Here is a 12,899-nt window from a genome sequence, read left to right as displayed (position 1 = left end):
ATACTTAAATTCCTTGTGTGTATAAACATACTTTGTCATAAAGCACCTTCTGATTCTGATATACAATTATATATATATATATATATATATACACACATACACACACACACACACACACACACACTACCGGTCAAAAGTTTGGGATCAGTTAGACTTGTAATGTTTTTAAAGAAGTATCTCCTGCTCATCAAGGCTACATTTGTTCGATCAAAAATACTATAAAAAACATCTTGCAAAATTTTATTACAATATAAAAATAATTGTTTCTATTTTAATATCCTTTAGAAATATCATTTATTTATGTGATGCAAAGCAGAATTTCCATCAGCCATTAATCCAGTATAAAGTGTCACTTGATCTAATATGCTGATTTATTATTAGAATCATCAATGTTGACAACAGTTGGCTGCCAAATCATTTAAACCTTATATGTCATATAAAAAACACTTATATGTCATTTACAGTTTTTTACAGATGCTAGGACACATTTCTCAACACTTAGGTCACTTTTGCAAAACTCTTCACACAGTTCTCCTAACCAACTTTCAGCTTGGCACAGCAGTTCATTTCATAATCAAAACTACCAAAACACTTTCTTCATGTCTCAAATCAACTCATTCTTCCAGAACACTAGCAAAGGTTGACAGTCGAAAAACACACTTTGTCAGCCACAAAACAATGACCTAAAAAACACTAACAACATGTAGCATTATACAATGTTTTCTTGTGTAAAACAAGGACACATCTCTGTTTATAATTCACTGCAATATATGTTACTGGAATGAATCAGACATGATGCAGAATTCTTCAATATTTTATGACGTTTATTTATTTTAATTTTTTTGCACAGAGTAATTACAAAATACAACAATTAGTATCCACACCATCCACTGATACAGATACAATAGTAATGCTAATCTACTAATTGTCCAATTGTTATTATAGCATTTAATTTTAAGATTTAAAATATATTTCATTCAAATATTACTGTTGAAATGTAGCAAACAGCTGTCTTATTCAGTTTTGTATTATGTTATTGTTTTGAACATAAGTTTAACAGTTTTGAAAACATTATGTAAGCATGTGCAAATTGACTTGTACGCACAAAGAGTTTTGTCAGTTGTTGTGTCTGAGTGAGAAAAGAATTCATCAAATTTGAGAGATGTAGTCATTGAATGCATTTTGTGCCAAAGCAATGATAATTGATCCTCAGTTTAGCCCTCATTGACTTCTGTTGTGCTCACTGTGTGAAGAGTTTGGCAAAAGTGACCTAAGTATTGAGAAATGTGTCCTAGCGTCTGTAAAAAAACTGTAAACATACTTCAGACAGGACCATTTTCACTGTAAAAAAAATTGCTTTAAAAAACAGCCAAATTTTGTCAGCAACATGCTGTTTTTCATTAAAACAGTTCATTCTGGGAAATATTTATAATTTTCGAGAAGGTAGCCTGCTGCTATAAATCGTAAATTAATAATGTTCAAACTCGACACTCAGCGGCTGTGTTTCAAATCACACCCTACACCCTCATTTAGTGTTGTCACAGTACCACGGTAAAAAAATAACTTTTTAGCACTAAAAATAAAACCAATGCTATTTTTTATACTTATTTACAATTGTGTTTAAAGTTTTTTCTACAAGTTATATAATTATGAAAAAAGTAAACAAGTTTCACCCAAATTTAGTTTGTCTTTTAATTTATGAAATTTAAACATTTCATTTTTGGTAAATAAAGGGGATTTGCTATTAAAATTAAAACATGGAAGAAATATTGTGATTTATTTCTTTAAAAAAATAAAGTTTTATAAATTTTTTCAACAGTAGTAGCACACTGAATAAAGTAATAAGTAAATTTACTTAATTTTTATTTGGCAAGTTTTTGCACAAGCATTTTTCAAGTAAATTTAACACATTTGGAAATTAAGTAAATCTACTTAACTAAGTTAAGTAAAAAAAATAAAAAATAATAATAAGTACATTTTATTGAGTAAAATTTAATTAAATAATATTAAATTAATGTATTTAGCAGATACTTTTATCCAAAGCAACTTGCAGTGCATTCAGGCTAACACTTTTCACCTATCATGTGTTCCCGGGGAATCAAACCCCAAACCTTACGCTTGCTAATGCAATGTTCTACCACTGAGCTACAGGAACACTTCAAGATCTTGTGAAAAATAAGTGAAAACTTCACTTACTTACTTTTTTATTTTGGAAAAGTTTTTACACTAACAAAAAACCTGAAACAGATATTCTAGAAATTTCTAAATGTAAAATATTTTTTTTTTTTCAAAACAGTTTTATCAAATGAGGGTAAATAAGTCTCTCACTTCTGTCCCTTTAAACCAGTTTACAGCAAAGACAGCAAGAAGGACTGGATGCACATGATAAATATTCTGCAATTAAGAAAACAGACAAAAGAAATAGCACTGTAAAACCCGATAAGTAAACTTTACTCAAACCGTTTGAGTAAATAGATTGCCTTGATTTAAACCATGTAAGTTTTAAAACTTTGCATTTAAGTAATTAATTGATTAACTAAGTGCTGATTGAGAATTAGTGATGAACAGCTGCTGCTAACAAACAGAATCACTGAAGAAAAGAGAAACACAAGAACTACTACAACTGACTTCAGACACAGACTTAGATGAAATCAACTGAAATAAAATACATGAAATCTCTCAAGATCTGATTAAACAACCCACAAACAGCATCACCAGCTCCACTTATTAATAACCAGACTGACTTTATTTCTGTCAGACGTCTACAGAAGATCTTATGGAGAATGAACTAAGGTTTAGATGTTGATTTATTGTTTCATTTGAAGTAACCATGTTAGAGATCAATGTTTGCTTTAGTTGGGCTCTTGACCCTTGATTTCTGTCTTAGTCTTTTCTCTGGCTGTTATAACCGTGTGTTTCTAAAACATGTTTGTTGTAACTCAAAAGCCCAGAAGAAACGCCATCAGGTGTTAACCTGTACCTAGGTGTAGGTTGTTATACTTTATATCGGTGATTTTTTTTTTTTTTTTTTTTTTTTACTTAACTTAGTTAAGTAGATTTACTTAATTTCCAAATGTGTTAAATTTACTTGAAAAATGCTTGTGCAAAAACTTGCCAAATAAAAATTAAGTAAATTTACTTATTACTTTTTTCAGTGCAGTATCACATACATTTTAATAAATAATAGTAATATTTCTAGCACAATGCCTTTATGTAAAAATTAACTCTTAGGCCTAATGAATGCATATTTGTCAGTTTAACTGAATTAAGACTGGTGGTGATGCTTAAGGTATTTTTGGACATTGAGGGTTTTTGTAAAAAAAAGAAATACAGTAGATCTTAATTATTATTAAAAGATAATACTGCAACTAATTTTACTATCATACTAATGTATATACAATGCAGGGTTTCCGTTGTCCGGTAATTGCCGGACATTGGCCGGAAAAAAAATGAAATGTCCGACAAAATTAAATCTCTCCGGTCAAATTGTCAGAATAAAATTGCCTAATAATCCCGCCCACCCCAACACAATCTGAATTTGAGAATAAGCCTAAAATGTATAAAGCAAAAATACACCGAACTTTGGCTATGTTATGAAGGAACAGGCTCGTTTGAAAGTTATTAAACATTATTACATGGCTTGGTTGAATTCCAATGTGGAATGCGGTCTGTTATTTCTTGATATCAGACCGCTGCGAAGCACTAGCGGCGCCAGGATTTTGATTGTAGGTGGGCCTCCAGAAAAATAAATAAATAAAAACGGGTTCCCCTTTCATCTCCGTTTCAGCGCTTTTCTGGGCACTGAAGACAGCGACTCAGTAGCCTACCTGAATTTAATGTGTAATTAGCATAGGTAAAAAAAATTTCGTTTTACATTGTTAAAAAGACATTTCAAGCTTTCTTAAGATAGATGTCATGTCTGTGAGGCCTACGCTGAGTTTCGTTAAATTAGGATGAGATGCACTCCAGTTCACTAGCAATGCAAGTGGCCGCGAGGGCGCCTGCATGATTAGGCCTGTCGTCTGCTATATTTGCTTCTTATGTATTAAATCCAGGCAATTGGTTGATACAAAAAATTATTAAAATTAAGATATAATTTATACAAAACGAAATTGACTTCAAAAAAGTATTTCTACTAAACAAAACTTAATTAAGTGGTCAAAATCATGTCTGACCCGCTCCATGTCTCTCGATATTGCGCATCTTATCTTACTCGTGCGGTTCACTTTTCATAATCAACATAAATTAAAAAATAACATTATAATATTTTAACAAATACTAAATAAGCTTATTTAACAACATGTATAGTAGACCTAGAATCTCTATTTGTACAAATTGCTGCACATTCATTTCATTCTGAATTTTGCACACATAAGTTGAAAGGCATTTGTTTGTGCATGCATGTAAAACATATCTGCAACTTTTATCAAGTTCACTGATAATTATGCGTGCATTTATGAATTATTATCTTAATCTATAATGAAACAAGGACGAAACATATGCTTTGTTTGTTTAGAATGGAATGGATCGCAAATAGATCCGAATGAAGAAATGAACCATAGTAGAAAATGTTTTTTTTTCCGTCTATTTGAAAGTTGGGCTAATAAACATGTTGCATTCGGCGGCCTGATTATGTCATTTTTTACGTTACATAGCCTGCCTCCAGTTTTCCTCAACTTGACTAATTAAGAGGCGATACTTGACTGGCATATCATCAAAATGTCCGGAAAAGGAAAACATTTTTTTCTAGCGGAAAGTCTGATACAATGCACTATGAATTGATGAGCTGCTGGGTTCATGAATATTAATCACGTTGTATGCGTTTGGTCAAACTGATTTGATGAAATCAAAACAGGGGCGGTACTAGATCAGCGCCAGCCAATGAAATTGCCATTTGTGCATTAGCTCTGCCCATTACCGGAGAAACCGTTATTTCTTCTGCTTGTTCGAAAAAAAAAAAATGAATAATTCTAAATGAACTCCATTATTTTGACAGGAGAAGACAACAAAGAATAGTTTACATATAGTGTGTTGATTCAGCGTGGTAAGACTCTCGCTCTCTCTCTCTTTGCATGTGTGAGAAACAGTGCTATCAGTAAAGCAACGGTGAGTCATGCGCCTTCACAAATACAGGTTCGCTGTGCTTCCATTGAGATGAACTGAAAAGTTTAGATCGCTTGATGGAGAGAGAACTCTGAAGCTCAGATGCTGAAATTAATGCAAGCGTCATGTGCTTCAGTCTATGTAGTAAACAAACCTGCACGTCTCTGCCATGCATTAATTCACACAGAGACGGGCAGAACACGGATTCATATTTCAAACTTTTGCGGCTTAACATTTACAGATACTGGTCCATATGGAGATTTGATTTGATTAGTTTATGCTAACTTTGACAAATTCCATGACTGTCCATATTAAAATGTATTTTTCATTTTCATGACTGGATTTTGAGATTCTGCTTCGCGGAAATAATAGTGCTGAACCGGTTTTGAACAGGACCTCGGTACTACCGGTACTTAAAGAAACCTGTTACTGTCACATTTTTAAAAAATTTTACCGACTTGTTGCCGAGGTACCGGGTCTTTTGACAACACTACCCTCATTCACTATTCCCTACATGCGTTTACTAATATAGTCCACCTGACAGAGAGAATGAACACTAATGAGTGAATTCAGACACTGATCAACAGCTGCTGGTAATGAGTAGAATCACTGAAGAAAAGAGAAACAAGACACACACAAGAAATACAACTGACTTCAGCCACAGCTTTAGATGAAATCAACTGAAGATTTAAACAATCAACAAACAGCTTTACCAGCTTCACTCATTACTAACCAGACTGACTTTATTTCTATCAGATCAGAGATCAGAGACAAAAAGATCTTACATATTATGGCAAAAATGCTGGATCACTTATCCACCTAATTTATGTGTACAGTAAAGAAACCTTAATAACTGAAGGTTCAAGATCCCAACTAAAGCAAACACTGACCACTATAATGGTGACACACAAATTGTGATTTTTCTCGTTTGTGATTCTGCTTGTTAACATCAGGTGTCTTCAATAATGGTCAATCATAACTCAATTAACTTCTTAATTATCTCATTAACTTCAACTCTGCTTCAGTGTTACTTTTAACTAGGGCTGCACGATTAATCGCATGCGATTGTCATGCGTGTCTCATCAGTAAAGATGGTTCTGTGATTAGCAGTAAATGTCCATCAGCTGCTTTCAAATGGAGCCGCACCTAATATACAGAGCCGTGGATCGTTGACAAGCTACGCAATATCGCGTTCATAACCGCATGCGATTAATCTGCGATTATGAACGTGATATTGCACAGCTTGTCAGTGAATTACGGCTTCACATCACACTAGATGTGGACTGACATTGCTCAGAAGTCAGATGTTGGTTGAAAGTGAAAACCCAACCTCTGTTTGGTGTCAAACTCTAGCGTAAATACTCCAAAAACATGACAATCTTCACTTATTATAAACAAGAGTTATTTCTGTCATAAATGTAAAAAAGTTCTTATTGAGATTAACAGAGATGTTGATGGTTTATTGAAAATTATAGTTTAGTTTGATGTCACCATTATGCTGATCAGTACTTAGGAAGTATGAGTCTTTTCAGTGTTAGCGTTCATTTAGCTGCTGTAATTATATCTGTTACAGCAAAAACATTGAGAAAAAGATGTCATTAGATAATGTTGGTTACTGGCTGATATTAAAGATGTCTTAATGTAATAATCTGATCAACTGATTTTACCAGGAGTCTGTTCTACGCTATTAATTTAATATTAGTGACTATAGCAGATGTGTTGCAATACACAGGGTCCTGACAATTTATGTCATTTTATTTTTGTCTGATCTTTTTAAACTACATTGTTTTAGAATCACTTCAAACCTTAGGATGCTTAGACATACAGAGACCTTAAGAATTAGTGTAAGAATCTCAACAATGGTGACATGCTTCATGCCGCAATGCATTCTGGGTGCTACAGATGAGTTTTGCATGATGTACCCAGAATACATTGCGGCATAAAGCATGTCACCATTGTTGAGATTCATACACTGAATCTTGATGTTTGTGTGACAAATTTTTTTGAATCTTTGAAATTATCTGTTTTAAATTCAACTGGGTGTCAGGCTGTTGACCATTGAGTCACTTTAATAAATAATACTTAACTAACACCACACAGTAGCTTGGGTGAAAACAAGTAATCAGACATATCAATCATCAGCAAGCAAACAGCACCATTGAACCACACATTTGTTTGCTGTTTTAGCCATAATAAAGATGACAGCAGCTAAAAAACAACACCGACAAGTCAAGTGTCAAATTGCACAACTAAAGCCAACACTTACCAGCATTATGGTGACATCAAACCAAGCTATTACTTTTAAACAGACATCAACATCCACATCTAAACATCCACTTAAATCTTAATTAGAATGTTATGGAATAATGTTCTAATAATGTTATTGATAAACATTTGTAGAATGTTTTTAGAGAACGTTATCCTATATTTTGAGAGAACGTTCTGGGAACAAAAATAAAACTACCCGCTAAAAACATTGTTAGAACAATCCATGGGAATGTTCTTAGAACATTTTAGAACAAAGAAAATTCTAGCTGGGAAGTGCCGCTCCACTTGAAACCAGGTGGTGGACATTTACTGCTAATCACAGAACCGGCTTTACTGACAAAGACACGCATGACAATCGCATGCGATTAATCGTGCAGCCCTACTTTTAACACTGCTTCAGTGTTTATATGTGTCCACACTCAAGAGTGTTAAATTAACACTGGGGATTTTGCTGTGTACTTGCAACAGTTCTGTTCTGTGTGACAGAAACACTCGGTGCAGTAAAGATTTTGTGATTTATTAACTGTGATGTTTTAAATCGCGGTTAATCGTGAAACCGGTTAATCACTGCATCCCTACTGTGTGTCTATAAATTATGAACTTTTACTTGTTTCTTCATATATTTTAGTTGATTCACCAGACTGAATAAATACAGTGCTTTCATGTTTTAACTTTTACAAACGATTTCATGAAAAAAGTGATCAACATTTTCAAAATTAATGGATAATTAATAATAACAGAGGCTTTACTCCATTATCTACTGTACTAAAAACACCTGTCATGACTCTGGATTCTGGCCTGTTATTCTGGAGAAAATCTCTCATTCAGGAACATTTATTGTAAAGGAGTCAGATTCATTATTAAATATGATCCTTTAGTTGATGATTAAACATTTACAGGGCTTTTCTGCAGTTGATCACAGCTGGTATCAGTCTTCTTCTCCCCTCAGCTGATGTGTTGTATTTCTTGGTGTTCAGTTCATCCAGTGTCTCCTCTGACATCTGAAGCATGTAGGAGATTGTTGAGCACTGAGCAGGAGAGAGTTTCTCTGAGTGTTTGTCTGATTTCACAAACTCCTGAATCTCTCTGAACAGAGTCTGATCTTTCACTTCCAGCAGACAGAGGAACAGATTGATGGATTCACCAACTGAGAGAGGAGGATGTTTAAAATAATCATCAACACCATCATTTCTGATCTTCATTTTAATGTACAGTGTGGTTTCTCTGATGGTCTCTGAGCTGTTCTCTGTGTGTGTCATTAGATCCTGTAAGAGTCTCTGATTGGACTCCAGTGAGACGCCCAGCAGGAACCGCAGGAACAGATCCAGATGACCATTCTTACTACCCACAGCTTTATCTACTGCTGATGTTAGCAGATCACACAGAGAGACTTGATCATAACTGAATTTATGCACTGGCTCTTTGTTCTTCATTAAGTAGCAGAAAAACACACAGAAAGCAGCAAGAAACTCCTGAACGGTCAGATGAATGAAGCTGTAGACTTTCCTCTGATGAATCACAGATTCCTGCTTAAAGATCTCAGTGCAAATCCCAGAATACACTGAGGCATCAGTGATGTGTATGCCGCTCTCAATCAGGTCCTCCTCATAGAACATCACATTGCCCTTCATCAGCTGTTTGAAAGCCACTTCAGCAAGTTTCACAATCACTTCTCTGTTGGACGGCAGGAGTTTCTCTGGATCTCTCTCTTCATACTTCTGCTTCCTCATGTTGATCTGAGTCAGCAGGAAGTGGATGTACATTTCAGTCAGAGTTTGAGGGATTTCTGCTCTCAGATCTTCTTCCAGGAGCTTCTGAAACACAGTGGATGAGATCCAGCAGAAGACGGGGATGTGGCACATGATGTGGAGGCTTCTTGCTCTTCTGATGTGTGAGATGATTCTGCTGGCTTGATGCTCATCACTGATTCTCTTCCTGAAATATTCCTCCTTCTGAGGCTCAGTGAATCCCTGAATTTCTGTCAGACGGTGGATGTATTTGGAGGGGATCTGATTGGCTGCTGCTGGTCTGGAGGTGATCCAGATGAGAGCAGAGGGAAGCAGCTCTCCTTTCATCAGCTTTGACATCAACACAGCCACTGATGAAGTCTCAGTCACATCACAAACTTCCTGAGCGTCTGAAAACATCAGTGTGATTCTGCTTTCATCCAGACCATCAAAGATGAACACAACTTTACACTCCTCATAAATCTGTGAGTCCAGATCTTGAAGTTCAGGATGAAAGTCCAGCAGAAGTCTGTGAAGACTGTACTGATGATCTCGGATCAAGTTCAGCTCTCGAAATGGAAGCACAAACATGAAATCTACCTCCTGATTGGCTTTTCCCTCGGCCCAGTCCAGAATGAACTTCTGCACAGAGACGGTTTTTCCGATTCCAGCGATGCCTTTAGTAAGAACAGTCTTGATCTTCTTCTTCTTCTTCTTCTTCTTCTGCACAGAGACGGTTTTTCCGATTCCAGCGATGCCTTTAGTAAGAACAGTCTTGATCTGCTCTTTCTCCTCAGATCCTGCTTCAGCGGAGGCTTTAAAGATGTCATTGCAGTAGATTGGAGTGTCTTGTGAGTGTTGTGTTCTGGCTGTTTTCTCCATCTGTAAAACCTCATGTTCTTCATTCACTCCTTCTCTCTCTCCCTCTATGATGTAGAGCTGTGTGTAGATGCTGTTCAGGAGGCTTTCATTCTCCTGGAGTTTCAGTCCCTCACATAATCTCTCATACTTGTTCTTCATGCTGGTTTTGTGCTGCTCTTTGACTCTCTGTAGTTCATCATTCACTGCTTGATCAGGTTTATTCAGAGACGCTGTAACGCTCGTGTTGTTCAGACAGAAGACAGAGGAGACTCCTCCAGAGATGCTTCTCTCTCCATCTGATCTGCTGAAATATCACAAGAACAACTGATTAAACACATCTGAGATAAAGGATGTGTACATTAACATCTAAATCGTTAGAGAATACAAACTATTTAAAAACTTTTGTATTCTAATGAATTCAATAATTTTGCACGTAAATGTCTTGTTGTATTCCTTAATTAAAGTAAACTATTAGATATTTTAATGATATATTCATCACATCTTGATAGCGCTCCTGAAGTGTTTTAATGTAGGAGCTCATGTGTTCATTGTGTGAGGATCTGTGTGTATTGAGTGTGTTTCTGACTCCCATAAAACAGTTCAATCATCACCACACGATTATCCTCACCTGGGGTCAGAGGTCACTCGATCATTACTGAATGCAGGAGGATTATACAGCTTGGATGCGTTACTCTTCAGAGACACACAGCTGTGATCCGGAGATGAAGATCTCTTCATGAAGATCCTGATAAACACACAGAAAGCATTCCTCCTTTAGTTCTGTCTGCTGTTCATTTATTATAAGCAGAACTTTAACAATAACTGATAGAGTTGATAATAAAATACACGTCAGTGAGTGTGATTATGGATTAGTGTCGTCTGAACGCTGTACACAGAAACATCTGTCCGTCACATCACTTTATATCACTTTATATATTCTGTGGATAAACAGATGAAAACAGCTGCTGTGCACTGTAAAACCCGATAAGTAAACTTTACTCAAACCATTGGAGTAAACAGATTGCCTCGATTTAAACCATGTAAGTTTTTAAACTTTGCAATTAAGTAATTAATTGATTAACTAAGTGCTGATTGAGAATTAGTGATGAACAGCTGCTGTTAACAAACAGAATCACTGAAGAAAAGAGAAACACAAGAACTACTACAACTGACTTCAGACATAGACTTAGATGAAATCAACTGAAATAAAATACATGAAATCTCTCAAGATCTGATAAAACAACCCCACAAACAGCATCAGCAGCTCCACTTATTAATAACCAGACTGACTTTATTTCTGTCAGACGTCTACAGAAGATCTTATTGAGAATGAACTAAGGTTTAGATGTTGATTTATTGTTTCATTTGAAGTAACCATGTTAGAGGTCAGTGTTTGCTTTAGTTGGGCTCTTGACCCTTGATTTCTGTCTTAGTCTTTTCTCTGGCTGTTATAACCGTGTGTTTCTAAAACATGTTTGTTGTAACTCAAAAGCCCAGAAGAAATGCCATCAGGCGTTAACCTGTACCTAGGTGTAGATTGTTATATTTTATATTGGTGATGATAGTCATCAATTATTGAACTGTACAGAGTCTACCCTCTGATGAAATAAGTGTTGTGTAATTTGATTAATTTTAGTAAAAGTGACGCTAAGAGCCAGTGGTTCAGTAATAATCAGTTAATCTGAATGACTTTCCAAACATTGTGGTCTTCTTCGATGTCAATCAGTCACACAAAGACATCAATAATCAGAATATGAACCTCAACAATGGTGACCATAAAAAAATGCTGCAGAGCATGCTGGGAGCCATGGATGAGTTCTGTACTACAATAGTACCCAGAATGCATTGCAGCATGTTTTTTCGTCACCATTGTAGAGGTTCATATTCTGATTATTGATGTCTGTGTCTGACCAATTACTGGCATAGAAGAAAAAGTTATGTGTACAAAATGTTTAGAAAGTCATTTTAATATTAACTGATTATCACAGAATCACTGGCTCTTAGTGTCACTTTTACTAAAATCACTTCTAATTACACAACACCTACTCCATTAGACGCCATACAGATAAATAATTGATCATTATCATCACTGATATAAAGTATAACAACCTACACCTAGGTACAGGTTAACACCTGATGGTATTTCTTCTGGGCTTTTGAATTACAACAAACATGTTTTAGAAACACACAGTTATAACAGCCAGAGAAAAGACTAAGACAGAAATCAAGGGTCAAGAGCCCAACTAAAGCAGACACTGATCTCTAACATGGTTACTTCAAATGAAACAATAAATCAACATCTAAACCTTAGTTCATTCTCAATAAGATCTTCTGTAGACGTCTGACAGAAATAAAGTCAGTCTGGTTATTAATAAGTGGAGCTGCTGATGCTGTTTGTGGGGTTATTTAATCAGATCTTGAGAGATTTCATGTGTTTTATTTCAGTTGATTTCATCTAAGGCTGTGTCTGAAGTCAGTTGTAGTAGTTCTTGTGTTTCTCTTTTCTTCAGTGATTCTGTTTGTTAACAGCAGCTGTTCATCACTAATTCTCAATCAGCACTTAGTTAATCGTTTAATTACTTAATTGCAATGTATATCTTCTTTCAGTGAACTCAACTGAATTAAGTTCAGAGTACTCGTAACTGTTAGTTTTTTGAACTTAAATGGTTTAAGGCAATCGGTTTCCTCAAACGGTTTGAGTTAACATAACTTAAGGATATCTGTTTACTCAAACCGTTTGAGTTAAGTTACTTGTCGGGTTTACAGTGGGAAAGATGCAGGAGCAAGTCATCTGAAACTCTGAAACGCTTTATATTCAGCTCTTCAGATGAAAGCACAAGAGTTTCCTGCAGTTCGTCCTGTTGAGCTTTGGTGCGCAGCAGAGTTCAGATAACAGCGTTCACACTTACTCAAATGAACCACACTAACAGAGCAATCACA

The 12,899-nt window shown here is 35.5% G+C and overlaps 1 protein-coding gene across 1 annotated transcript in view; it reads right to left on the bottom strand.

The window, feature by feature from the left end:
• Window positions 1-12,899, bottom strand: part of LOC113100637 (NACHT, LRR and PYD domains-containing protein 3-like) — a 37,899-nt gene that overhangs the window by 14,863 nt on the left and 10,137 nt on the right. Inside the window, exons 4-6 of the mRNA XM_026265263.1 lie at window positions 10,588-10,704; window positions 9,909-10,263; window positions 8,269-9,815 (exon numbers count right to left, since the gene is read on the bottom strand). Coding sequence (XP_026121048.1) covers window positions 8,269-9,815; window positions 9,909-10,263; window positions 10,588-10,704 — 2,019 coding nt within the window. The remainder of the gene's footprint in view (window positions 1-8,268; window positions 9,816-9,908; window positions 10,264-10,587; window positions 10,705-12,899) is intronic.

This window comes from Carassius auratus, unplaced genomic scaffold, assembly GCF_003368295.1.
Source record: "Carassius auratus strain Wakin unplaced genomic scaffold, ASM336829v1 scaf_tig00217318, whole genome shotgun sequence".
Taxonomy (NCBI): domain Eukaryota; kingdom Metazoa; phylum Chordata; class Actinopteri; order Cypriniformes; family Cyprinidae; genus Carassius; species Carassius auratus.
This window is presented reverse-complemented; position numbering and strand designations above follow the sequence as displayed.